Raw genomic sequence first — 27,606 nt, forward strand, 5'->3', positions numbered from 1 at the left:
CATTTCTCCCCAATGATTAATATTCCTCATTATTAATATTATCCTACTCAACCTTGTACTATAGTTATTTATCTACTTGTCATATTTAGGTTCTAGAAGAACAGGTTTCACATCTGATCTATCTCTGAATGTATACTCACCCCTCCCCAATACACACATACATGGCTCTTTGGGCTTCAGATACCAGGTTAGGAGATGCAGAAGTCAGATTTAAGTTGAGTAATGGTCACCTGAGGCTATAAAATGGATAAACAGGATTTGCCTGGGGTAGCCAAGATTATGGCCTCAAAATAGGACTAAATGTACAAGTCCCAAAAATGAAAGACAGAAAAAATAAACAGCACAGTACTGGAAGCAGGACTGAATCAGGGGCACTGAAAGAGTAAAGAAGAAAGAGACGCACACTTAAGGGTATGAATGTATTCATTCATTCAGCACATATATATATATCGGTTCACCATGTGCCAAACATTGTATTAGGTGTTGCGGATGCAGCAGTAAATAAAACAAACCAAAATTCATGCCCTCATAGCCCTCACCTCGTAGCAGGGGGAGACATTCAATAAGTAACTTAAACAGGTTAAATATCTAGTATGTTAGAAGAGTTAAATAGTAATGAGGGAAAGCAATACAAGGAAGCAAAACATAGCGGTTGTGGCGGGGAGAGGAAGGACTATATATGTGTGTATTAAAGAGTCCAAGTTTCGATAGGATGGACAACGGAAGCACACACATGTACTTTCCACATGCTTCTGGGCAAGGTATGGAGGTTGAAGAGGTTCAAAGCAATGTTCTGTTGAATAATTAAATGAATAAATAAGTGAATGAATGAATATGACTAGAAGATGAGAAGAAAAATATCAAGAACGTGAAAACAGAGAAATCGTAATTTTTCTCTGATGTTGTTAAAGATTCTTGGCAATGCACATGATTATTAATTCAATCATTCAACATATTAGTTTTGTACCAGAAATGAGTAGTATAATTTCTAGATGCTGAAGATATAACAATGTGGAAAAAAAAGAAAAGGTTCCTGCCCTTATACAGCTTAAGGTCTAATAGAGAGAAAAACAAAGTAGCAATATAGTGTGATAAGTACTAAAATGGAAATATGCCACAATGTTATGGGAAAACAGGGTACATGTTTGCACAGGGAGAAACACCTAATTAAGGCTTTGCAGAGGAAGAAATCTAGACTGGGACATAAAGAATGAGGAGGTTTAGCCATGCTAAGAGTAGAGAGGAAGAATATCCCAAACGCCAACGTTTGTGTAATGACCTGGAAGTAAAACAGGGCACAGAGAACTGAGAAAAGTTCATTATAGCTCTGACATAGAATAGGAGGCAGGAGTGGTGACAGGTTAAGGGCTTTCTTAAGGGCAACTGGGTAGCCATGGAAGAGATTTATACAAAAGAGCATAACATGATCATACCTTCATTTTAGAAATATAACTGACTGCATGCAAAGAATGGATTGGGAAAGAATGAAGGCAAAGAGACCTTTCAGCAGCCTGCTAAAATGAAATAATCCAGTTGACAGACAAAGATAGCCAGAAAAGTAAATGCCAAGAGCATATGAACGCTATTATAATCAGAGAAAATTTATCGTTACCTGGGCCAGATGGTATGCTCATGTCCTAAAAACCTGCTTTTCTATTGTTGCAAAAAAAAAATCATACGTGCCAATGAATTATCAATGTCTCTTACCCAGAAGACAGGAAAATTGCATTAAATCAAAGACCCTAATAAAACAGGGCTATGAAAATGTTATCAGAGTTGTGCTTGATAACAACCTTAAAGTCATTATGCTCTTCCCTAAGAGAGCGCGTTCATTGCACATCATGTCAATATCTGACAACAATTTTCATCCTTTCCCTTCCCAAAACAATTTTTCCACCTATTTTAACAGCTTCTGAGACCTTGAGATTCACGCCTGACTGTATAAGAGACAAGCACAGCTTTTCAGCTGAATAAACAAAGACAGACAATGAGGGCAATGTGGCAAACAAATCTGCCCACTCAGATATTTTCCAGAGTAGGAGTTCACGCTGGGCTCCCTCAGCTGGAAAGCCCAGGGGAATAAACATTCCAGATATATAACTGAACTAATATCAAAGACATATTTCAGCAGCACTATCATTTCTGTTAATTGTTGACTCGACAGTATATAAAACTTTGGGGAAATTATGAGGTCCAAGGGCTTAAAAATTAAAGAACAGAAATAAAAAAGTTTGGTATACTGGGGTATTTTGTAATCAAAATTGGCACCACTCAAAATGGAAGTTATTTTTATGTTAGGGTATACTCTAAAAGACTAATGTTTTATATCACCTATACAGCAGATGTAAAATGTTTGACTTGTGTTGCAATGTTTGAGGCAGCTTCACTATCCTTTTTTCTCATTCAAAATGAGCAGTACATTCCTAACCAGGTCTGCTCAGACACCCAGGGTGCTAGTGAATGGTAGCACACACTCTTCAGTGACCAAGCAACCAATATCCTGGAATTTGAAAAGAACTTTTTATAATGAAATGTTCTACTATCAATAGACCATTTGCTTGAGTTGTTTTCATAGTTGCAACTGATCCTCTGCTGGAGACCAAAATTTTCCCTGTATTAGCCCTAAAGTCACTCCACCAGCTAAAAATTAGGATAGGACAGAGGAGGGAGAAAGTACTTTAAAATTCTAAGACAACAAAAGATAAAAGAAATTAGGTGATCAAAGGGAAGAAAGTCCTTGTTATAAAAATAATGTGGGGGGCTTCCCTGGTGGCACAGTGGTTAAGAATCTGCCTGCCAGTGCAAGGGACACGGGTTCAAGCCCTGGTCCGGGAAGATCCCACATGCCGCGGAGCAACTAAGCCCGTGCGCCACAACTACTGAGCCTGCGCTCTAGAGCCCGCAAGCCACAACTACGGAAGCCTGCGTGCCTAGAGCCCGTGCTCCGCAACAAGATAAGCCACGACAATGAGGAGCCCACGCACTGCAACGAAGAGTAGCCCCCGCTCGCTGCAGCTAGAGAAAGCCCGCGCACAGCAATGAAGACCCAAAAACAGCCAAAAATAAAAAAAACAAACAAATATTAAAAAAATAATAATAATAATAATGTGGGCCATAGACATTTAAAAAGAAATATAAATAGTTTCTTGAACTCAAATATTTATGGAATGAGCATGGTTCAAATGACAAATTTCAGCACAAGTTGTTTGCAGGTTATATGACCACTGACAAATCATTTCTTTGAGTCAGTTTACTCACACGTAAAAACTAGATAATAACCTGCATCCAGTTCTACCCAAACAATTCAAGGAGTCCTCATATTGCTAGTTTTCATCCTTAGTTGGGTTATATGAGGTATTTAGCAATGTCAGAAATGATAACAAAAAGACTACCAATTTTCATTACTACTCCCCCAAACTGATCGATCAAGTCTCTAGATTTAGCTTTAAAAACTGGAAAGGGGAGGGACTTCCCTGGTGGTCCAGTGGGTAAGACTCTGTGTTCCCAATGCCGGGGGCCCAGGTTTGATCCCTGGTCAGGGAACTAGATCCGGCATGCCACAACGAAGATCCTGCGGGCCGAAACTGAGACCCAGTGGAGCCTAAGTAAATAAATAAAATTATTTTTTAAATGTTAATAAAGAAAAAAAAAATAGAAAGGGGAATTCCCTGATGGTCCAGTGGTTAGCACTCGGTGCTTCCACTGCAGGGGGCACTGGTTCTAGCCCTGGTTGGGGAACTAAGATCCCACAAGCCATGTGGCATGGCCAAAAAAAAAAGGAAAGATTTTCCCCCTCATCATAAAGAAAGCATTTTGATGATATTAAGAAATTGTTCATTTTTTCATTTAGATATGATAACAGTATTCTGGCTATTTAAGAAAAATAAGAGAAGACATATTTTAGAAACACATTCTGAAATATTCACAGACAAAATGATATGATGTCTAGGATTTATTTCAAAATAAAATAGGAGAGGGGTAAATGGATGGGGTATGGATGAGGCAGGATTGGCCTGAATGGTTGTCCAGATGGGTGATAGGTATGAGAGAAGTCAGTACGCTGTTCTGTCAACTTTTGTTTATTTTCAAAATTTTCCATAATAAAGAAAAGTTTAGAGTGTCTTTATGCTAGTTTCACAGGCATATTTTCATAGGTGTTTGTGATACCAAGGTCATTCACTGATCCCCTGAACCGGAGGTCAGATTTCAAACATGCATGCTAGGCAAAAGCTCTTCACCGAGATTAATTTGAATAAGGTAGGTTGATTTAAATGCATTTTAACAAAATTTCCTGAATGTTTGGAAAAAGATGAATTCCAAAGACAATTTTAACAGCTAACATTTAGGTAATTCTTTCCTTATGCTTCCACTGTTTTAACATTATCTCATAACAGTACTCACAACTCTATGAAGTGGGCTGACAGACTTAGAGAGGGTAAATGATGGAACTGGGATTTGAATACAGACAATATGACTTTAGAGCCTGCACTTTTAATCACCAATGACTGGATCTTTTGAGGCTCAACTGGTTTGGGTAGTGTTTGAAAGAGTTAAGAAAATATGGGAAGAAAACTACTTCAGGCTTGAAAATAATATATATGCATTATCTTGTCAGAGAAAGCTAAATATATGATGAGGGGTAAGAAACACTCTGGAGCTGGGTAGATGGAATATTGAATTGTAGCTATTTACCATTCATTATTACATAAATACCTCTCTTAGTAGAGCTTTAAAATTCTCACCATAATAACAACAAAAAGGTAATTATGTGAGGTGAAGGATATGTTAACTCACCTTATCCTGGTAAACATTTTGCAATATAAATGTGCACTGAATCATCACATTCTGGCTTTAAACTTAGACAATGTTATACATTAATCATGTCTTAATAAAGCTAGAAAAAAAATCTCTCTCTTATCCTGGATTTCCTCATCCATACTTTGAAGGTTTGAGAAAGCAATAAGGATAGAAAGTGAAAATGTAAGTAAAGGAATCTAATACATAAGTATCCTAAAGCATTTGTATACAAGTCTATCCCTCCACCAGATTGTAAACACCTAAGTCATTCACCATTTTATCCTCAGCTCCACAGTGCCCGTCACACAGGAAGTACTTGGGTTTGTTCAGTCTTACACCAGATCCGTTAAGAGGTCCAGCACCAATTACTGACTTTGTCAAGTCTCTAATTTCAGTCATCTAGGTCTGTGTGTTATACCAACAAGCAAAATAGGTTTCAAATGTTTGCTTAATAAGAGAGAATAGAAAACTAGTTCATGTTCCCTGCTATTATTACATTATCTTAGCATTTAAACCCTTTAATCCAAAATTAATGATGGGAAAGATTTAGAGGGGCAGTCAGTGGCCTCTAATTATCTTTGCTGGGGATCACTTTTAGGAGTACCCTGCAGTTTCCATACTGATCTAAAACTCAAACCTTACCATATCACTTCAGGGCTTATAGCTCTTCGCTGCTTTTAGAATAAATTTCTGAGCGTGACACATAAAGCACTTCATGATTTGACAAGTGCCAGCTGTTCCAGCCTCAACTCTCACCATTCCCCATTCCACACTCACATATGCTCGCCTTTCCTACTGGAGCCACCCAAGACTTCAGTTCCCTGAACAGGCCGTGCATGTGCTTTCTTACCTCCATACTTTTCATGTGCAGTTCCCTTTTCCTGGAGTGTCCTTCCCCTCCACCGCTTCGCTAATTCCAATTTGTTCTTAAGACTCAGCTCAGAGAAAACTTCCTCCAGAAAGGACATCATCTTTCACCCCCTGCCACCGCAAAAGTCTGGGTGAGGAGTCCTCTCTTTGCTCCTGTAGTACATGCATACCACTATGGTGGAACTTATCCATCTGTAGTCTGACTTTCTGTATCCTCCACTATGCTCTCAAGGACAGAAAACACATCTCATTTGTCTCTCTTGCATCTATCCAGTCCAGCATTAGGTGCATAGCAAGTGATTAACGACGATCAGAGAGATGAATAAAAGAACCTTATTTTGTTAACATAGAAAGCCCAATGTAAACTTATTGACAAAAGCATACCCTTTGGGCTTCCCTGGTGGCGCAGTGGTTAAGAATCCGCCTGCTAATGCAGGGGACACGGGTTTGAGCCCTGGTCCGGGAAGATCCCACATGCCGCGGAGCAACTAAGCCCGTGAGCCACAACTACTGAGCCTGCGCTCTGGAGCCCGCAAGCCACAACTACTGAAGCCCGCGCGCCTAGAGCCCGTGCTCCGCAACAAGAGAAGCCACAGCAATGAGAAGCCCGCGCACCGCAACGAGGAGTAGCCCCCGCTCACGGCAACTAGAGCAAGCCCGTGCCCAGCAACAAAGACCCAGCTCAGCCAAAAATAAATAAATTAATTAATTTTTTAAAAAAGCATACCCTTTTCCCTATTACTTAAATAAAAGTGAATGCAAAGTCTTAAGCTGAACCATCTAGTGAAACACAGGTGAAGGCCAGTTTTAGCATGGTGAGCCCCCCCCCCACCCCCCCCAAAAAAACCAAGTGAAAAAGGATCTGAAATCTTGTCTGATTAACAGTGAAAGGAAAGAAGGAAGGAAGGAAGGAAGGGAGGGAGGGGAAAGGGGAAGAAAGAGAGAGAGAAAGAAAGAAAGAGAGAGAGAGAGAGGGAGGGAGGGAGGGAGGGAGGAAGGAAGGAGGAAGGAAAAAAAGAAAGGGGGAGAGGGCTTCCCTGGTGGCGCAGTGGTTGAGAGTCTGCCTGCTAATGCAGGGGACACGGGTTCGCACCCTGGTCTGGGAGGATCCCGCATGCCGCGGAGCATCTGGGCCCGTGAGCCACAACTACTGAGCCTGTGCGTCTGGAGCCTGTGCTCCGCAACAAGAGAGGCCGCGATAGTGAGAGGCCCGCGCACCGCGATGAAGAGTGGCCCCCCCTTGCCGCAACTAGAGAAAGCCCTAGCACAGAAACGAAGACCCAACAAGCAATCAATCAATCAATAAATAAATCTTTAAAAAAAAAAAAAAAAAGAAAGGGGGAGAGAGAGAGAGGGAGGGAGGGAGGGAAGAAAGGAACCAAAGAAAAGAAAGAGGAAGATACCACTGCAGATTGGTTAAGCAATAAGGAAGTACAAAGTAACAGCTTGTGACACTTGTGGCTTTATTCCTTGAAGACTACTTAATCACTGATTTTCTAAACGAGTGATCTATTATATGAGATTATCAACCAAAAGAAATATAGCAAAGAGAAATGCTTACTTTCTGATAAACTGTTAAAACGACTGCTGTTAACAAGAAAGATCATATGCTAAGAAAAAGAATTCTCTCAAACTAAATTTAAGTAAACTTTTTTTTTTTGCAACAAATGTCTGGAGTCCATTTCTAATTTCTCAATAGAAGTTTAATGCACAAGTTAAACAATGATTAATGCACAGAAAAGTACTTTACTAGGCTGCAAAGCTTTTGTAGCAACTCAATATCATTATTTGTTACTGTCTCTATTTCTGACAATCTTGTGTTTCACCTGTTGCACCAGCTGAAATGGCCCTCAGTTGGGCGTATTCTATTTGTCCTTAAACGCCACCCTCGCTAATGTATAAAATTACTCATCTGACTCATAACACTACGTCTTCTTTTCTGGCAACAATCCACTGTACAGATCAATTAAGCTAACAAAAAAATGAAAGTGAAATTAAAATGAACAGTCATAGTAGTATGTGAGGATATGCTTTGGTCTTTCAAATAAAATACATACTTTCTACTACAAAAAGAATCAAGAAGAACACCAAAGAGGGCAGTACACAGACCTACGGTATGAACAGAAAAACAATGACTACAAGTCAGGAAAGAGAGTGAAGGTGGCAGGGGAAAAAAGAGGCATTAAAACCAACAGGAGTTACAGGGACTTCCCTGGTGGCCCAGTGGCTAGGACTCCATGCTTCCACTGCAGGGGGCACAGTTTCGACCCCTGGTTGGGGAACTAAGATCCTGCATGCCAGGCGGTGCGGCCAAAAAACAATCAAACAAACAAACAAACAAACAAAACAAAAAAACTAACAGGGGTTAGAAGGATATAACAGAGCACAATCTACTTTTATCATACTATTTTGCCATGATAGAAAGCACTTCCAAAAAGGAGAGATCTTGGTTTGAATTCCAGCTAACTAGTATTTCCAAGCTCTGTGACTATTGAGCAAACAACTTAACCTCATCTCAAACTCAGGTTCTTTGTAAAATGGGATGATACTACTAATTCAGAATGGAAAGGATTAGCAGTAGTGAAGAATTAAAAAGACTGTGAGTAGCATTCCAATAAGTAAATGGGTATTCAAAATATAAAAATGAAAAGAACAGCTAATATTTAGAAGGCCTACTTATGCCAGGCAGCCTAAGTACTTCACATATGTTATCATTTAATCCTTGTAATAACCCTGTGAGGTAGATGCTATTATTATGCCCATTTTACAGATGAGGAAATTGAGACACATCCCAAGGTCACACAATAAGTAAGTGGTAGAAAAATTATTCAAACCTGGCTCCAGAGCTGATAGTTACCACATAACAATAATTCTTCAGTTCGTTTTAACAAAAGTTCTCTTTCAGCTTGACAAAATTATGCTTGTGTCCCTCCAAAAAGCGAACCTCTAAAAGCTCTGGTCTACATATAGTACATCTCTGCTACTCCACTACCCTTGTATAAATCATTCCACAATTATGGGTCTTCATTTCTTCAAAATGAAATGCTACCACCATAGGTTATTACACTTTTTAAAACAGCGTACAAGACAGTTTGCCTAAAAGCCTTTTCTTCCCAGAATAGACTGCATCTATCAAGACATAGTTGGTTATACAAAAGGAGACAAAAAAGATTTCATGTCAAGCAGGTATTGTACTTTAGGCCATTTTTGTGGCTAGTGACTATGGCGGTAGGTCTGGGAAAGAATTCCAAACTGCCCTTTTCTGGTTATGCTTCTGGATAGGAGGAAGAGGTAACTAGAGATGAACAAGGCAGTTTCTGGCTTCATATTGTATGTGGTCTAGTTGGAAATTATGATATAGTTCTTTGAATCTGCCATTCACATTCAAAGGTTTTTCTGACAGCATCATTCCCAGAAATAAAGAATGTACTATTTAGGAGTATTCATTTATTCTATAAACACTTACTGAGGTCCCAGCACATGTTAGTAATTCATCTAGGTGCTGGGGAGACAGTGGTTTAAAAAAAAAACAAAAAACAGAAAGAGAGACAAATACAAACATCCCTGCCCTTGTGGAACTTACATTCTAGTGGTGGTGGGGAGGGAGGATTTACGCCTCAATTCAGTTCAACTTTTTATTGAGTACTTACTATGTGCTGAATGCTGAACACTATCCTAGGTAGGTAGATGTTAGACAGTACAAACATCAATAAGACATAGCCTATGAGCTATGAGAATATAGCCTATAACCTTGAGAATAGGTTATAGAGAAGTCAGTTACATTAACAAGTAATACTTAAAACAAGAAGCCTTAAAAAGCAAGTAATCAAAAAATATGTACAGTAATATTAGAACGTATAAGGTAAAACAGTATGGGAGGCTGCATGGATGATGTTTCTCAAGGACAAATAAGTTTCTCAGGTAAAAGAAAGGGATATGGTAGACATCTGTCATTCTTTCTGGCATCCTGCTAATTCCTTCGTATTCTGGGAAATTCTCCATCTTTTAAGGTTTGCTATCCCACCACAAAGGTTCACAATGCCAGATTATTGTTTTCCCTGCCTCCCCTACATCCAGGGCATAAGCAAGTAATTGAGGCCCCAGTAAGCACAAGCACCCTCACCTGGCTTGTAATTAGAAACTAATGATTCTAAGGAATGAGCATGAGGCCCTTCTCTGGTGGCAGAGGGGGTGATGGCTGCAGTATGACAAGTGGCAGTAGTACTTGCTATTGCATCCAGTACCCAGTGTTAGGAATGTTGATGGTGCAAAACTAGAGCATCTAATGCTCAGTGGTGATGGCAGTGGCATATTCAGTGCACCTCTCTGTGTATGACTGGGCCTTATCTCTAGCTCCATGTCCTGAACTCGGTTCCCCTGGAGATTCTGTGAATCCTTTAACAATCTTTTAGTAAAGTCCATTTCTGATTAAATCAACAAGCATTCATTTCTGTTTTAAGGCCTGTATTAAAACTGAAGAGAAGGGCATTCCAGGCTGAGGGAAGAGCAGAAGCAAAGTAAACGAGAGGCCAGTTAGCTTAGTGATTAAGAGAGGAGCCTCTCAGACTAGATAGATCTAAATTTGAATCAAGGTTCTACATTTTACTAGCTGTGAGACCTAATTCAATGTATTTAAACTCTCAAAGCCTCAACTCCTGCTTAGTAAAATGGAGATAATAATACATATTTATTATAGGTTCTTTTGAGAATTAAACAAGGTGATGATAATTCATTTAAAGTTCTTAGTATCTCACACAGAGTAAAACCTCCACAGATAATTGTTTTATTAGTAATATTGATGATGTAATAACCATGATGTTTGGGGGTAAATAAAAGCAATCTGATTCTGTTGGCGTTTAAAGCACAAGGAGAGGGGTGGTAGGAAATGAGGACAGAGACAGATTACAGAGAAGTTTTAAATCACATTGGGAAACTTGAGCATTACGCGCTGGGGTCACTCATGGTGAACACATAGGAGAATTATCTTAAAGTATAAATATTGTATTAAATTATTAACTAGGAGACTGATGTGACCAGGTTTTGCGCTGTATGTGTATTCTCCACAGCTATAGTTATATAGTTCTACTTGACCATAGTACTTGTGCACTTGCAGGATGTAATAATATATTATACATTGTTACTGTTGAGTCCTGATGCCATACAAACTGAAGCTATTTGATTCTAAATCAAATCCTCCAACATTGTGTATATCCTCTGTCAATATGTTTGCAACTGGATCAGAAGAGGTTGGTTCTATACTTGAAATAATAGCTTCTCCTTGCCTGATCTGAGAGACAACTAGCCCTTCAGTGAGGAGGGAAGTTTATAAAATGGGGAGGGGGAATGCATCCTCCGGTGACTGGCAGAAGTATGAATCACATTTGCAAGTCTGAGATTCTTCTATGACTTTTGTATAATCAAATATCACCTGCCACTTTTTACAACATGTTGTTTTGCACCAGCATCTTCATCTAGAGTCCATATTAAGTTAAAGATGAAAGGTTTTATTGTCAAGTCAAGAACAATCAATACTATCATTTTGCAGTGTGTGGTATTTCTTGCCAAATGCTAATAAGCATCACATTGTCTCTGTTAGCCCCGATCCTTCTGGCGCTGAGTAGACAATCTCATAGTTACTGTTCAGTTCTGCTTTACATTTACATGTAGTCTACCTGCTTACCCTCATCTAATTTCTACCATTATCTCTTCTCCCTACCTCCACTCCACACCCATATCTACCTCTGAGAAACACTCTTTGATCTAATTTTGATTTTCACAGCAGCTACTGAAATCAAACCTGAGTCAAAACTGTGTTATTCAGAACAAGTGCTGAGAAGGACAATGTATGGGCTTGCTGGTGGAGGCTCTGGGAGGCTAGGGAAGGCAACAAAAATGGAACCCAAAATGTGCTCTGTAACCACTGAATGCTTCATTTCATTTTCTGCTACTCCCATCTGCTTTGGCAATGCAGCACAGTTTAGTCAAAAGAAAAAAAAAAAAGCAAAACACAGACTTTTAAGTCAGACAGAGCTGGGTTTGAATTCTAGGTCAACACTCAAGAATCCTATTAGGTTGGTACTATTATACTCATGTTACAGAAAACAGTATAGAAGCCCAGGGAGATTATGTGACTTGCCCTGTGTCTGTGCATGTTAACAGGTCTCATTTTATAGTTAGAGAAACTAAGTCACAGAGCCATTAAAAAAATAAATGTGCTACGGAACTTACAAAGTGAATGAAAAGAAAGACTGGAATTTATTTCTTGTGACTGCTATTCCACTGATCAGCTGGACCATTCAGCCCTGCCTTTGTGGACAAGTTGAAGCAACAAACTAACTTAAAAACTAAAACCAGTTGAACAGGATAGGTTTGTAGGCAATACACCAACAATTCAGTATAATAATAAATACCCAACAGCTAGCTTGCTTTGTGGTTTTGGTACATTTTATAACCATTCATTAACCCACACAACATCAAGGGATGGTGGGGCTACCTTGTTAAAGCAGTTCATATAGAACAGGTAATCAAAACACGCTGTAGAGTTATAAGGAATATGAAGTCAAATGAGAAATCTACAGCAAAAAAAGCCCAATGCCTTCCTCTAATCAAGCCTCAATACAGATATAAAACAGGATAAATACGTTGGAATACGAAGCATTCCATCTTTTCCCTCATTATTACCGTTAACCCTTCCCAAACTGCCATTTCATCCCTATAAACAGCAGATAGGACTGAAGAGAACCTAAAAGCTACTCGGTTCATGCAATTTCCTTCAGAGGAGACAACTATCCCTAGAATATGTTTAAAGGAATTTCACTTTTAAAGACCATTCTAAAATTAAAAGGAACTAGAGAATATGATGTTCTCCTTACAATAAACAGTGTTACTCCTAACCTCTTCTTTTTGCTCAATACATCAAATAAAAACTATAGATTTTAAAAAATAAACAATAAAAATCTAATAAGATCCCTGGTAATATGCCAGTTTCTAGGAAGCATGCAAGACTGAAACAAAAGTTTCCAAAATCAGTTATCTAAAGAGTGCAAAATTTACTAAATAAAGGTTATTTAACATTCTCCAGCCAGGTTGAAAACATTCCTACCCCTTATCATTTTCCCTGTGACTAGGCAGAATACATTCCTTTTTCCAACTGAATATATTTCCCCTTCCCTCAGAGCTTAGCTGTCTCCCTGGCAAGGATATCATATAGAACAGCTGTTGTATTACCAGTATAAAAGCAATCCCATCTGATCTAATTGCAAAACATATGGATAGACTGAAACCAAACTTTTGGGAGCTCTGTATCTTTAAAGGAAGAGATAACCAAAGACCATCTATTGGTAAAGGCTGTGAACAATGTCATGAAATTCAAATTCTGCACAATTTAAGCAAGATCTATTTCAAAAAGCTACTTTAATTAACTTTTAAGTTTATGCTTTAAATTCCCTAGACAGAATGAAATGGATAAAGAATCAGCTCTGTTTTCAGCCTCTGCTAAGATCTCAGTTAAACCTTCCCTAAAGGTACCAAATCTTAGATGTGTCTTCACTACCCTGACTTGTCAGGTGTCAGGAACAGTTTCCTTTCTTGGGTATTGTCTTCAGCAATCTCCTTTCTTCAGAACCACAACTCACTGAGACTAAGCAAATATCTCTGATGCAGATCAAAACTGGTGAGTCAATCACAGAAATTAGAAAGTGGCCCAGGGTAATATCGCGTGAGTTGATCTCATATAAGTGGAGGCTTATCAAGCTTATCATAACTTTTTATTCATTTTTTCATGTTATTCATTTATATTTATGATTGTAAAATTAAAATTGGATACATTCATTGAAAACAAAAAATTGGAAAATCCAAAGAAACACAGAGAAGGAAATTAAAAAGACCCATAATCCCATTACTTAGCTTTAGCCACTTAATATTTTGGTGTATTTCTCTCCTTCTATGTATACTGCTACTTAACATAATGTAAGCATTTTAATAGATGCATAATAGTTCAGAGATTACCATAATTTCTTTATTATAGAATTTTAGAGTAGAAAAATTCCTATTTCAAATATCTCTACTGAAAAAAACAAACCCAATATATAAACCAGATGAGAGTAGAGCTGATTAAAGTGTGGGCGGTGATGCGGGGGTGTGAGGTGAGGGTGGGGGTGGAGGGCCCGGAAGTAGACCCACTTGGCCTCCTGAGTCCCTATACTGGCTCCCAAACACATCTAAGGAACCCTGGCTTCCCAAATAATACAGTTTAGAAACAACAAATCTAGCCTCTCTCATTTTACAGATGAAATTACTTGCCCAAGATTACAGAACCAGTAAGAGAACTGTGAAAGACCTTAGGGTCCCATGTCTTACATACAAGGGCTCTGTTTTCCAACTTTAGCTACTTTCTCTACAAAAGGCATCAGATTTACATCTGTATATTGCTGTTCTTCCTTTAAGAAAAATAGAAGGGACAAAGTTATGTAACAAAAAATGAATAATTAATGTAATTTGCTAGATCTCAAAGAACTCCACTTGCCTAAGTAGGTTCTCATACTATTCCTATGAGTAATGGAGAAAAGGAGAAAAGTTCGTTTCTAAACTAAGGAAAAGGCCATGAGATTACATTATTTTCCTCAAGAATACACTACACATCTAGTGTAGCTACAAACCACTCCTTCTTCTTCACTCATTCAATCCTTAAATTTTTATTCAGAATCTATTTTGGGCTGGACGCTGGGGATACAATTGTGAACAGAACAAACAGAAGTCCCTGCCCTCATGGACTTCATAAGCCTGACAGTTTGAGCAAGCTGCTTTCTCTTTCTGAACCTCAGTATTTGCCACCCATAAAGTAAGGATAATAATATTTAACTACTGCTTTGTCTAAGAATTAAATAACATGATGTAAGTAAAAAAATAAATCCTGGTAGGTAACTAGGCATATAATAGGTGCTCAGTTAACATTAATTACCTTTCCTCCCAGAGCGCTAAATATTAGATTGGTAATGAGAGGTGAGAGAGTACCAAGTTCCTTTGCTACTCACACTGATTTGAGGCAACAGAACAAGTATGTTAAAATAATTCCAAACAGATTCCTACACTAGGAAAGAAGTAAATAATATTTCCATCTGAAGAAATGAAATTTACATGAGTTCTCCCAATCAAGTTCTGTAGTTTGCATTGCTACCTCCATTACCATTTACTTTCAATTATTACTGGGCTCTTTCCATAACATTCAGCCCCATACAGTACTCAGGAAAAAATATATAAAGTAAGTAATCCTCTTCCCAAAATACTGTTTTTCCATCCCATAAATATGGGCAGCTAAACCAGTCAAAGATTTACATTCAACAAAATAAACTTAAAGGACAACAGTTTGGGACTTCCCTGGTGGCACAGTGGTTAAGAATCCGCCTGCCAATGCAGGGGACACGGATTCGATCCCTGGCCGGGGAAGATCCCACATGCCGTGGAGCAACTAAGCCCATGCACCACAGCTACTAAGCCTGCGCTCTAGAACCCGTGAGCCACAACTACTAGAGCCCACGTGCCACAACTACAGAAGCCCGCGGGCCTAGAGCCCATGCTCCGCAACAAGAGAAGCCACCGCAATGAGAAGCCTGCACACAGCGAAGAGTAGCCCCCGCTGACGGCAACTAGAGAAAGCCCACACGCAGCAACGAAGACCCAATGCAGACAAAAAAATAAATAAATAAAATAAAATAAAATAAAATAAAATAAAATAAAAAGGAAAAAAAAAGACAACAGTTTGATTTCTTTTTTTTTCTTTTTTCTTTTTGGCCACACCATGCAGCTTGTGGGATCTTAGTTCCCCAAGACAACAGTTTGAAATACAAAATACCAAATGTGAAACCCACCAAAAACCTATAAAGTTCTCGTCTATATTCACCAACATAAGTACCAACAGAGGTCAGAATCTGAGGTTTTACTGACTCATATAATACCCAGAAATCTACAAAATATGGATGCCGAAGTCTCAGAGATTCTAAGAGCACCTTGTAAACCGTAAAGCACTGCACACTTGTTAATTATTAGAAGCACTCTGTTCACTATTAACTTTAATTAGATTTCTACAGGGGAAATTCTGTCATTCAAAAGATCAAATATTTGCTTCTCAACCAAATTAAACCTTTTATATTGCTATTTAGCCCAAATCCACCTACCTAACAAAAACTGCTCATATTATTCATAAATAGAAAAAGAAATTTGCTACTTATTCAAAGTACTGGATTTTTTTTTTTTTTTTGGAGGCAGATAACTCTGTTATGACAGTTTTTTTTTCTGTATTGTTCCTCAGGAGAAGGAAAACAAAAACAAAAAACAAAAAACAAAAACAAGAACTGGACAATAAAGAAGATCCAGAACAAAAAGAAAATCTTTTCTTTCATTTTTTTCTAAAAGAAAGAATTAATACCATATCTTGACTATTGTATAAACTATGTCACTTTCTTATCAAGTGGGCTTAATAATCTAAATTAAACAGACTTTAAAAACAAATTCATAGGGAAAAAGTCAAAGTCACAAAGAAAGACAGGTTTTGTTCTGAGTGCAAAGTGTTCAACCCTGTGCACCCTGTTACCAGGACATCTTCAAGGACCTTTTGTTCCTCTGGAAAGACTTCTTGGAAGAATTAGGTTTTGAGGAGGCATTGAAGGAGGACAAATGGGAAATTGTTAAGTAGAGAGGATAATTTGGTTCCTTAAAGAACATGAAAGAATGGATGGGTTCAAGAATAAGAGACAAGAGTAAGAAGAACATACAGAGGAGCTTAAAGTGAAAAAAAATGAGCAAGGAGAACAGAAGATTTTATTTTAATGAAGAAAAAGTAATAGGGAAAGATTTTTCAGACAGTAATACTTATCTGTGGAACAGTGGCATTACTAGAGGGATTATTCTGACACACATTTATCACATGTACTTAAATAGATACAGTTAAAAAGAGTTGAGTAAACCTTTACTGTGATTCAAACACATATGTATCCAGACATAATCTTTATCTTTTTCATGACAATTTTTAAAATATCTCCCTTCAAAGTTACGAGTGCAGTTAGGGTAGTTGTTTTTAGTGAAAAACAGATATACCAAAACGCATACTTGAAAAAAAGACTAAGAGGGGCTTCCCTGGTGGCGCAGTGGTTAAGAATCCGCCTGCCAATGCAGGGGACACGGGTTCAGGCCCTGGTCCAGGAAGATCCCACATGCCACGGAGCAACTAAGCCCATGCGCCACAACTACTGAGTCTGCGCTCTAGAGCCTGTGAGCCACAACTGCTGAGCCCGCGTGCTGCAACTGCTGAAGCCCACGTGCCTAGAGCCCATGTTCCGCAACAAGGGAAGCCACTGCAGTGAGAAGCCCGTGCACCGCAACAAAGAGTAGCCCCCGCTCGCCGCAACTAGAGAAAGCCCGCACACAGCAACGAACACCCAATGCAGCCAAAAATAAATAAATAAAATTTTTAAAAATTTTTAAAAAAAGACTAAGTGACCAAAAGAGATACCTATAACATAATCTCAACATTAGTATTAAAGATGTTTATATTATATCTAAAGAAAACAAACAAAAATAAAGATCAAGGCAAAAAGCATGAATTAAAGCTATTTTTAACTAAAAATATCATCTAACACTGTCTTTCAGCCAAACAGATCTTACATTTCTATTCTCTTCTGATCTATTAAGCGCCCTAGAGCAGTAATCTCTCTACCCATAATTTACCCATCAGTAAAAACAGCACCATGATACTTTTCTTCTATTCTTTTTATAAGGGTGCCAAGATGTCTGGAAGTTAATATATACATGCTTAGAAATGCTGAGATGAAAAGTAATGCTCACTTTAATTTTATGGATCTTTAAAAAAAATCAAGATAAAAAGACCTAGTTAGATTATTTCAATGTGTAAATTTTCAACTAGCCAGAAGGCTTCCTGGGGACATAATTCAGTAGATTTGAAACTAATGCTTTGGAGTTTAACTGTGCTGTTCCAGAAACTAATCAGACTAAGGAATTTCTGCAGAAAGCTAGGCACTCAGGCCAGGAATAAGATATAGTGAATTTGAGAAGTCCCTGGGCCTAGCCCTAAAAAGACTACAGACAATCCTCCCTATCACACACCATATTAGAACCTAATCAAAGGAAGAGTTAGAGCTATAATTGTACAACATTGTAAAACAGAAATTTTGAGGAGGTGACTGAATAGCACACAAGAGAATGAAGAGAGTAAATGCCAAAGAACAGGTGAAAAATTTTCAGACTAGTATCCAAGGGCAAATATTTTTAGCAAAATGGTTTCCTTCTCTTATCTTCTATATAACTATTTCTTTAAATGCCAATAATATGGATTCTGGAACCACAAAGGCTGGGTTTGAATCTAGGCTCCACCATAGCTGGGCTTCTCTGAGTCTCAGTTTCCTTATCTATAAAATGAAGATAGTAATAGTACCTAACTCAATTATACCTAACTGTTGTGAGGATTAAGTAAAGTAACATATGTAAGGCACTCAGAACAGTACATGTAGCATAGTAAGTACTATATGTGTTTGCAATTACTATTACAGCGGTCCACAATCCCTCAGACCTGATGTAAATACCAGAAGATCCAAAAAACCAAAACTTTTTCTGTTATTCATTTGGCAGCAAAACCTGACCTGAACAAATGCAAGGCTATTTATAGCTTTTTAAAAAACCCACTCAGTGTGAATATACATGCATTTTGCTGCAAGTATCTTCATGTGTTTGATTACAGGATGCTGCCCTAGACTTCACTGGGGTGTATTTATTAACTTCCTAAAATCTGAAAAATTCTAAATTCTGAAACACACCCAGCCCCACAGGTTTTCAATAAAAGATTATGAACATACATTATCTTTGAAGCCTCAACAATTTCTATTTCCTTAAAATGAATGGTATCTTCTTAAACAACCATAAGCAAACGACACCCTGAACCTAGCTGTACAGAATTTTAGGATGAAGAAAACATTTCCCAGTACAGGTAGGAGGGCCCTGAATTCCCAGAATGCTCCTTTCAAATAAAATCCATTCACAATATTTTATTTACATGCCATAGTAGTCAGCACTTTCAAACTCTAAATTCTAGGACTTGTTTGAAAAAAAGCCTATTCTCTTAACTTAGATCACAAATAAATGATTAAGGCTCATTTCGGGGGCATTCATGTGCCCTGAATCATGGGTACCAAATCATCACAGAACTTTACAGCTGGAAGAGACCCTTGAGAACTAATCTAAATCATTATTCCTTCCCTTCCAAACTGTTTTATCATCCATAAATGTACTCTCCCCTGTGAGGTAAGAACAACCTGCCCTAACTTGTCCTTAGACTCTGTCTATAGGAACACCCTGTAGGTGAATGTGAATAAACTGGGTGGGGTACATTGACAGACTCGGCATCCAAAATGATGGGTTGAATCTAACACAATAAATCTTACATGCTTGGCAAATTTCTCAGTTTATACTTAAGAAAATAACAAGAGTTTCCAAGTCCAGAATGAAGAAAGACTCATCTACTACATGTTTAAAAAAAAAAAAAAAAGACTTAACTATCTTAATGGACTCAATGAGTCAACTACATAATGTGGCTGCTAAAAAAGCTACTGTGATGAGGAACTAACTTTATCAACAGTAGTACAGCATCCAGAAAGAACAAGGTAACCGCCCTCTCTACTATGAGCTGGTTAGAGCACATCTGGAGCAGTACGTTCAGCTCTGTGCTCAACACTCCAGGAGAGACACAGAAAAACTGAAAAAGTCCAGAAGAGGGGTAACCAGGATAGTAAGGGAATCTGAAACCATTTCACATAACAGTTGAGGGAGCTGAAGTTATTTAGCCCAGACTCAGAGGGAACATGATCACTGTCTGCAGATCCCTGAAGAACTGTCAAGGCCCAGAGAGAGCTGACTTGTTCTGTATGGCCCCAAAGGGCAGAGCCAGAACCAGCTGGTGTTAACCACAGTGAGAAATATTTCAGCTAAGTCCATGGAAGTGTTTCTTGCAATGTAGAGCCACGTTAGGACGCAGTGGCTTCTAAAGTCGTATCTAGCCCTGAAGGTCCGTAATTTAAAAAATCAAACATTTGTCATCTCTTCAGTCTCTTACTGTTGATAACTATTATTCTCTAGTATCACAGCTTCTGCCTTCACCCTTCTTAGAATGTCCTACCCAGCCAACCAATCAGTCAAATGTTTTGCCAGGTCTGTGGGAGGAAAATGCTTGCTTGCTGGGCAATTAGTTTCAGTTTGCAGATCAGTGTCCCTATAAACAAAAGACAGCCCTAATTGAGGGGCAGGCAAGAGCTCCGAGCTAGACCTCCTTGAAAGAAATTCTTATTAATTCAAGGAGCAGCTAGAAGACCCATCCAAACACGTAATATATTATCTATGGTGTTCAGCCCTTACAGGAACATTAAAATAAAACACCCTGTACCCGTCTTCCCAAATGCCAGAGAATCCAACTTTGCCAACCTAACTAGGTCTCTCAAATTCAGTTAGAAGTTTTCCTTCTGTCAAAGAGATGAGTTTACTGTTTGAAGTAGACTAGAACCCATGCTCAGATAGAAAGGCCATACTCGATTACATTACTGTAAAGCTAAAACTGCCCATCAGTAGGCCCACAGAGGCAGTTCAGCTTCTGAGAACTAGACACAGAAAACTACAAGCTATGAAAAATTTAAAACGCAGGAGAGCTACAAAAATTGGACATCCTGGGCTTCCCTGGTGGCGCAGTGGTTAAGAATCTGCCTGCAAATGCAGGGGACACGGGTTTGAGCCCTGGTCTGGGAAGATGCCACATGCCACGGAGCAACTAAGCCCGTGAGCCACAACTACTGAGCCTGCGCGTCTGGAGCCTGTGCTCCGCAACAAGAGAGGCCACGACAGTGAGAGGCCCGCGCACCGCGATGAAGAGTGGCCCCCGCTCGCCACAGCTGGAGAAAGCCCTCGCACAGAAACGAAAACCCAACACAGCCAAATAAATAAATTAATTAATTAATTTAAAAAAAAATTGGACATCCTTCTAAAACTTCTGTTGCTCAAAGACCACCATAGACATAGATATATGGTAGTCCATGGAAGTTACTAAAAGCCTTGAACAGCTCAGATGGCAAATATTACTCAATCCAGCTTTACTTCTCTTGAAATTGATTTGGAGTCTACAAAACTCCAGCCAAAGTACTAGAGAATATAATATATACGTGATGGACTGAACAAGAACACATTCTTCCCTGTGCTTTTTAAAGTGAAGCCCAGAAGCAATCTAAGTGTCCATAAACAAGGGACTGGTTAAACGACTTGCTATAACCATATATAATTAATATATGTAACATATATATAATTATTTCATTTTGAGTTTTTAAAACCTATTTTTAAAAACCCTGTGTTTATGTTCATATATGCCTAGAAAAATGTCTGAGAAAAGATCAAACTGCTAACAGTAGTGACCTTTAGGAACTGACTGGACCTGGGAGGCAGTAAAGGAGTGACTTTCACTCTTTCCTTTGTAGACTTCTGGTTCTTTATAATTTTTGCAAGTAAAGGTTACCTTTGCGGACAAATGCTGTATGAGTCCCCCTGTACGAGGAACCTGGAGTAGGCAAATTCACTGAGACAGGAAGTAGAATGGTTGTTGCCAGGAATTAGGGCGATGGGGTTGGGAAGTTATTGTTTAATGAATACAGAGTTTAAGTTGGGGAAGATAAAAAAGTCCTGAAGATGGATGGTAGTGATGGCTGTACAATTTGAATGTACTTAATACCACTAAACTGTACACTTAAAAATGGTTAAAATGGCAAATTTTATGTTATGTATATTTTATCACAATGAAAAAGCAACTTAAAAAGGAAAAAGTTACCCTTGTGACTTAAAAATAACAATACAAAAATTATTAAGGTAAAATAACATCAATTACACAGACATACACTAACCATTCAAAATAAGCAATCTTCCTACATAAACACTACGGTGTGCTTCAAACTTCGGAAAATCTAATTCATCCTTTTCTACTATATTTTACTAAAACAAATAAAAATCACCACAAGTCTCTACTACGTTTCTCAAATGCTTTCTATCCCACAAAAAAAAAAAAAAAAAAGAAGACCTAGTCATAAGGATAGCTAACACACACACCCACAGTGCTTATTTACTCTGCACGGGGAACGGTTGTTCTAAGCTTTATAAATGTACTAAATTATTTAATTTTCACAACAATCCTATGAGCTAAGTACTATTATTATCTTCATTTCTCAGATGAAGAGAGGTTAAGTGACCTGCCCAAGATTATACAGTTCATAAAGGGCAGAACTAGGATTCAAACCTAAGAATGGACTCCAGAGTCCATACTCTCAACCTCTATGCTTCCTGCCTCTCAGTAATATGTCAGTCTCTCTATAGGAAGGCCAAAAACGGTTACAGTCAAAATCCAGCTAGTTAGTACAGCCCTTGAAGCTGGAAGAAATACAAACTTGGCTTTTTATGGGTGAATAATCTGCATTCCTTCTTATGTCAATGCCAAGCTCCAATCCAAGATGTGACTGTATTAAGGCTCATAATCATGTGGGAAAACTCTCTACAAATTCAATTATAGTCCAAAGTCCATACCTGACTCCACAGTAAATCACTGAGCCTAAGAATTAGGTCAGAGATCCATTAATATAAATACAGCTAGACAAAATGGTTTGGACAAATCAAACCCCAACTCAAAGCAAAGGAATTCAGAAACTCTTGACTAACATCTTGACAAGGTAGGTTTTATTTGTTTAGTTCCAGGCCCACTTCAGATCTCAAGGGGGAAAGAACAGAAGTTGTCTCTAACTTTGAAGACTTCAATCAGCAGGAAGAAGAGCTTTATTTTCTACGGGGACTCAGACAGAAATTGGCTTTTATCAGCATCAGCAAAACTGAACATTCCCCTTAAGGGGGAAAAAACCTGGCATCCCTGCTTAAAATGTGTATTTGTCCAAACATATTGACCTTGTAATTGAGGAAGGGAAAAAAAAAATGGTGCAAGGAAGGGATTTAACCTAATTTATAAATGTGCTCAACCTAGATACACACCTGCCCCAAATGACCTACTGAATCTATTTATTTGCAGGGAAAGCATGGATTACAATGTCTTTTTTTTGGCCTCAAGTGGCCTGTACTACTGTTTGTAAACAAAATCCTCTCAATATCTTTTCCACCTGCCACATGCACATCTGATATTTATATAAACAAGGAGAAATGAACAAGGAAAGTGGAGCTATAGGAGGAATCCCTTAGACTCAGTTTTTGACCAGTTGGTTTCAGGAGGTACTGGGCTGGCTTTCAAACTTCCCCAAATCACCCAGGCAGAGAGGCAAGGTGAGCGAACCGAACGCAAAAGTTTGCGCCCATTAGCCTGTCTGACAAAGGCCAGAGAGCCCTGTTTGGAAGGAGGTGCGATGCCTTTCCACGCAGCAGCCGCCCCCCTCCCGAGGAAGCACAGCCCAAGGGGGGACAAAAGACTTTCCAGATCGGGGGCTGGGGGGCAGGCTAGCTGGAGCTTGGACCTCCCCTTGAGAGTCGAAATCTGGGGAACCTTTGGGGCAAGAAATGATCCATTCCAGCCAAGAGCCCAACGCTAGAGGCCGGGGCTGGGGAAAGGCACTGGCAGCCGCTGGGAGGGTCCGGCGGGCGAGGAAGCACTGAGACTCACCTGGGGGAGGCGGCGAGGGGGCCTCGGTGGCAGGTGGGGTGGGCGGGACGCTGCTGCTGCTGCCGCCACCGGGGAGAATGGAGGTCGGGATCGGGGGAGTGGTGGGCGCCGGCACCGTGGTCGCTACTGGGGTGGTCGGCGCCGGGCCAGTGGTCGTCGAGATGGTGGTCGGCGCGGGTCTGGTCGTCGCCCGAGCGGTGGTCCGAGTACGTTCCACCGCAGGAGGTGTGATCGGCGAGGGGCCGAGCGGCGCCCGAAAGGTGGTCGGAGCGGGTCCGGCCCTGGCCCGAGAAGGGGTGGTCGCCAGGGGCTGGGCTGAAGAGGACGCAGCCAGGGGTCGGTGGACGGTAGCGCGCGGGGGTCCGGTCCTCGGGGCCTGGGCCGTGGGAGCCATGGCCTTAGAGAAAGGGTGACTGGGCTCACCCCCGAGCCCCGGGCCCGGCGACGCGTCCACCTGCCCCGCGGCCCCGCCGCCACCGGTGACATTCCCCGCTGAGGTTGCTGAGGCGGCGGCGGCAGCGGCGGCGGCGCACAACAGGGCGAGGCCGCCCAGGCTCGGCAGGCTCCTCATGGCGCGCTCGGCTTCGCCATTCATTCATTCAGTCAGTCGGTCGGTCAGTCATCTTCTCCTCCCTGCACTCGGACCAGGGAAGCCGCCGCAGCCGCCACCGCCACCGGGCGCACCATCGCCACCTCCCTCTGACAGGCGGCCGGCCCCGCGGGCGGGCCCCAGCGCGGAGGGAGCGACCGGGCCGTGCGCGGACAGCCCGCCCTCCCCGATTGGCAGTCCGACCCGACCAATGGGAGGCCACGCTAACTCACGTGACCCACCCGCTTCCCGGCCTCTTTGTGGCCCCGCGGGCCAATCAGAGGACGTCAAGGAGAGGGGGCGGTGCTAAGTCGGGAGGAGGGTGGTGCGAGCACAGCACCAGCCGGTCCGGCTAGCGGCAGCCACGGCTTTGTCTGCCCCAGGAGCGGGGCGCGGACCTCGGGCACCGGGCGCCACGGAGCAGACAAAGGACGCGCCCCGCGCGGCGGAAGCCGGGCCAAGTCGTCTGCTCCTCTGGGCGGCGAGCGCGACCCGGAGCGGGGAGTCCGCTCTCGGGAGCTTCCCCGCCCTCTTGAACAATGGGGCGCCGGCGGCGCGCCCGGGCTCGGGTGGAGACGGAGCTGGAACCCCAGCAGAGTGAGGGCGGCTGCAGTGAGGATGTGGAGCCCAGCATTACCTCTGCTGCCCGAGAGCACCTGGCCTCGGCCCTGCGAGGTCTGCGCTGCATTCCCATTTCAGAGATGGGGAAACTGAGGTCCTTGTTGAGGACCTCACCGAACCAAGACCCACGCCCTCGTCAGACACCTGCAGTGGGCCAGGTGCTGTGCCTGGCAGGACGGGGGTTCTAAGAGACCCGTCAGGAGCCGGAGGTGCAAGCTTCCTGCATGGGGGAGACAGGCTCACATGCACACTTTACCCTAAAACCCCGGGGAGAGTGGGATCGGATGGGCTTGAACCTCAGCTCCAAGTTTCCTGCTGAGTGGTTTTGTGGCCTGAGCGCAGTGTTCTCACCTCTAAAAAGGGGTGGATAGAGAGCTAACACCCCCAACGCCCCCATCCCCCTCTTACAGAGCTGATGTGAGAATTAAGTAATGATTTGAAAGGGCTTAACGCAGTGCCTGGCCCACAGTAAACCCTCATTTATGCTTACTACACTCAGTGTACTGTGTTAGGACAAGAGCCATGCCGCAGCCCTGCGTGTACCCAAAGCCGCCTGCCTCTTGGGGTGGGTCTGATAGCAGAGCTTGACCCTGGGTGACACTCAACCCTGTGTAAAGCTGGAATTCCGGTGCGCAGCCTCGCACCATCGCCCAGGATTCAGAGCTCGCTCACGCGCTGCAGCCTCGGCTCAGCAGCTTCTAGTGGCAGCCGGGCAGGACGCGTTTGTCATCTGACAGGGCTTAATCCCAGCCCCACCGCCAACCCATTCCTGGCCTCCCCTGCGTGATGCTCGCTTTGTGTGTGGCTTTCCATTAGTCACTGGCCTCCAGCAAGAACGGGGCGATGAGATTTGCGTGCGAACCCGTGTATATGTGAATTAAAAATTCATTTCTTTACCTGCATGAGGAGTGGGTGGGGAGAGGATAGTTTTGTGCTTGTGTAATGAAAACATAAACATGTTTGTGAGTCTGTGTGTATGAGTGTTACGTGTATTTGTATGAGCTTATGAGTATGGGAGCTAGTATCTATTTTTGCATATTGTATATTTTAAGTATCTGCATGTGTTCTGATGTGTGTTTTATGTGTATTTTCTGTGTGTTTTTGCATTTGTGAGTACCTATGAGTGTGTCTTGGTAGGTCCATCTATATATGTAAGGGGAGGGGGCAAACTGGGAGGGCTGTGTATGGGTTCTGGTTTCAGACCAATATTTAGGAAGCACAAATCAAGATTCTGTTTTTACTTCTCTTGGGGAAGGGAGGGGACAGGTCATGCCTCTTTCCTATATTCTTTTGCTGAATCTTTCTAGCCCTTCAAACCCCAACCCAAATACCATATCCTCTAAGAGACTCTTCTGGATCTCGTGAGTGGGAATTAATCTCCCCCTCCCCATTTTCCCACTGCTGTTTGTTTGTTCATTGATTATAGCCCTGATCTATCAATCTATCTCTCCCCTGCCTCTTCCTAAAAGGATTAAGGATGGCTTTCCGAAATACATACAACAGGATAAATAGAACTGCCCACGTGATTTTATTACTTCTCACAGGCTTGCATCAGCGGGAATACTAGAACTTGTGATTTCTGTGTCTGTCTCTCCCATTAGGCTGTTCTCTCTGTTCTCAGTGCTTAGCAGGGTTAATATGTGTGAGCACTGACCCATGCTGGTTAAATTGAATTAAATTGAAAAGAGATCCTGTGGTGCCCTGGGAAGAGCTTGTATCTTTAGCGTCAGACAGATCTGGGTCATGATTCTGCCAGCTGTGCGACCTTGAAAGAAACCTTTCACCGCTCTGAGCCTCAGTTTCCTCGTCTATAAAATGGGACCAATGAATTCTGTCTCACTTAGTTGAGCTGAGGCCTGAAGAGAATGTTTTTACAGAGCCTGGCACACAGAAGTTGTCCGATCTGTGGAGGGTCATTTCATTTATACCAGTGCTAACTTTGAGTCTTGTTGGCCTAAGGACCGCAACCAGAAACAACTTCCCCATCAGGTGACATGGCCTGACAGTCACCCTACCAGATATCCCAAGTGACAGCTGAAAAATGCTGGGTTGGCCCTAAGCTGTGCTATATCAGAGATTCAGTGGCACTAGGAGAGAAAAGCTGATGCAGCTTCTTTGCCTGGAGAATCACAGAGAAAAGACTAGAAGGCCTTGCCAAAGTAATCCAGGCCAGCTCCCTGCCTCAGACAGGGATCACCCCCACCATGGGTTCTAAAACGAGTTAATTACCCTGTAATAAGTATAGAAAATGTTGAATTTTTTGGAAAGGTGATTTAAGTGTATTAACGTTGATCCACTCAACATTTAATCCTTAAATTTCCTGTTCTGCCTTTATCTCTAAAGTGCAAGATAATGTTTTTGTTTGTTTGTTTCTTAGGAATAGTATTTTATTTTTGTGTTTAAAAATTGGAAATGCTCCAAATATCCAAATCAGGGAAAGTTGTTATTAAATCTCTTCAATTCAATCATATAAAGTCATTGTAAGGGTGGCTCTGAAGACATTATAGTGAATATTAATAATCGACCATTGAGCTCTTACTACATGCTAGACATTATACTAAGAGCTACACATTAATTCTTTTGTTTAATCCTAAGAACAACCCCAGGAAGTAGGTACTATTATTATCCCTATTTTACAGCTAAGGAAACTAGGCCACATGGAGGTTAAGCAACTTGCCCAAGGTCACTGAGTAAATGATAGAGCCGGAAATCAAACTGAGGCTGGCTGGCTCTAGCTGGCATCCTTAACAACTCTGCTCTAAAGGGAAAATGCCTATGAAATAATTTTAAGAAAATTTGAAAATAAAAATTGGACCTATGACTCTCTATGTAACAGAATGTCGTTTGGTACTTTTCCTGTGGCTCCAGAATTGCAGCTGAGGCCCAGGGCTCTAAAGAGAGCTGTCAACCCATCCATGGTATCCGGGGCCTCTGGACTTAATGGGGGGTGGTTAGGAGGCGCAGAACAGCAGGGGGCAGAGAGGGCTGATCCCTCTTTGTATCTTCGGCACCGAGCACAGTGGCAAACACAGAGAAGTGAATT

General features: G+C 41.2%; 1 protein-coding gene across 2 annotated transcripts in view; it reads right to left on the reverse strand.

Moving 5' to 3' along the window:
• MEGF9 (multiple EGF like domains 9) overlaps nt 1-24,109 on the reverse strand; it is an 84,442-nt gene extending 60,333 nt beyond the window's left edge. The window contains exon 1 of one of the 2 annotated variants that reach the window (XM_036855765.1): nt 23,354-24,109. In XM_036855765.1, coding sequence (XP_036711660.1) covers nt 23,354-23,948 — 595 coding nt within the window. In that variant the 5' untranslated portion in view covers nt 23,949-24,109. The remainder of the gene's footprint in view (nt 1-23,353) is intronic. The other variant, XM_036855764.1, reaches the window with a different exon arrangement.
• Nucleotides 24,110-27,606: the final 3,497 nt, after the last annotated feature.

The sequence above is a fragment of the Balaenoptera musculus genome, chromosome 6 (assembly GCF_009873245.2).
Source record: "Balaenoptera musculus isolate JJ_BM4_2016_0621 chromosome 6, mBalMus1.pri.v3, whole genome shotgun sequence".
NCBI classification, from domain to species: Eukaryota; Metazoa; Chordata; class Mammalia; order Artiodactyla; family Balaenopteridae; genus Balaenoptera; species Balaenoptera musculus.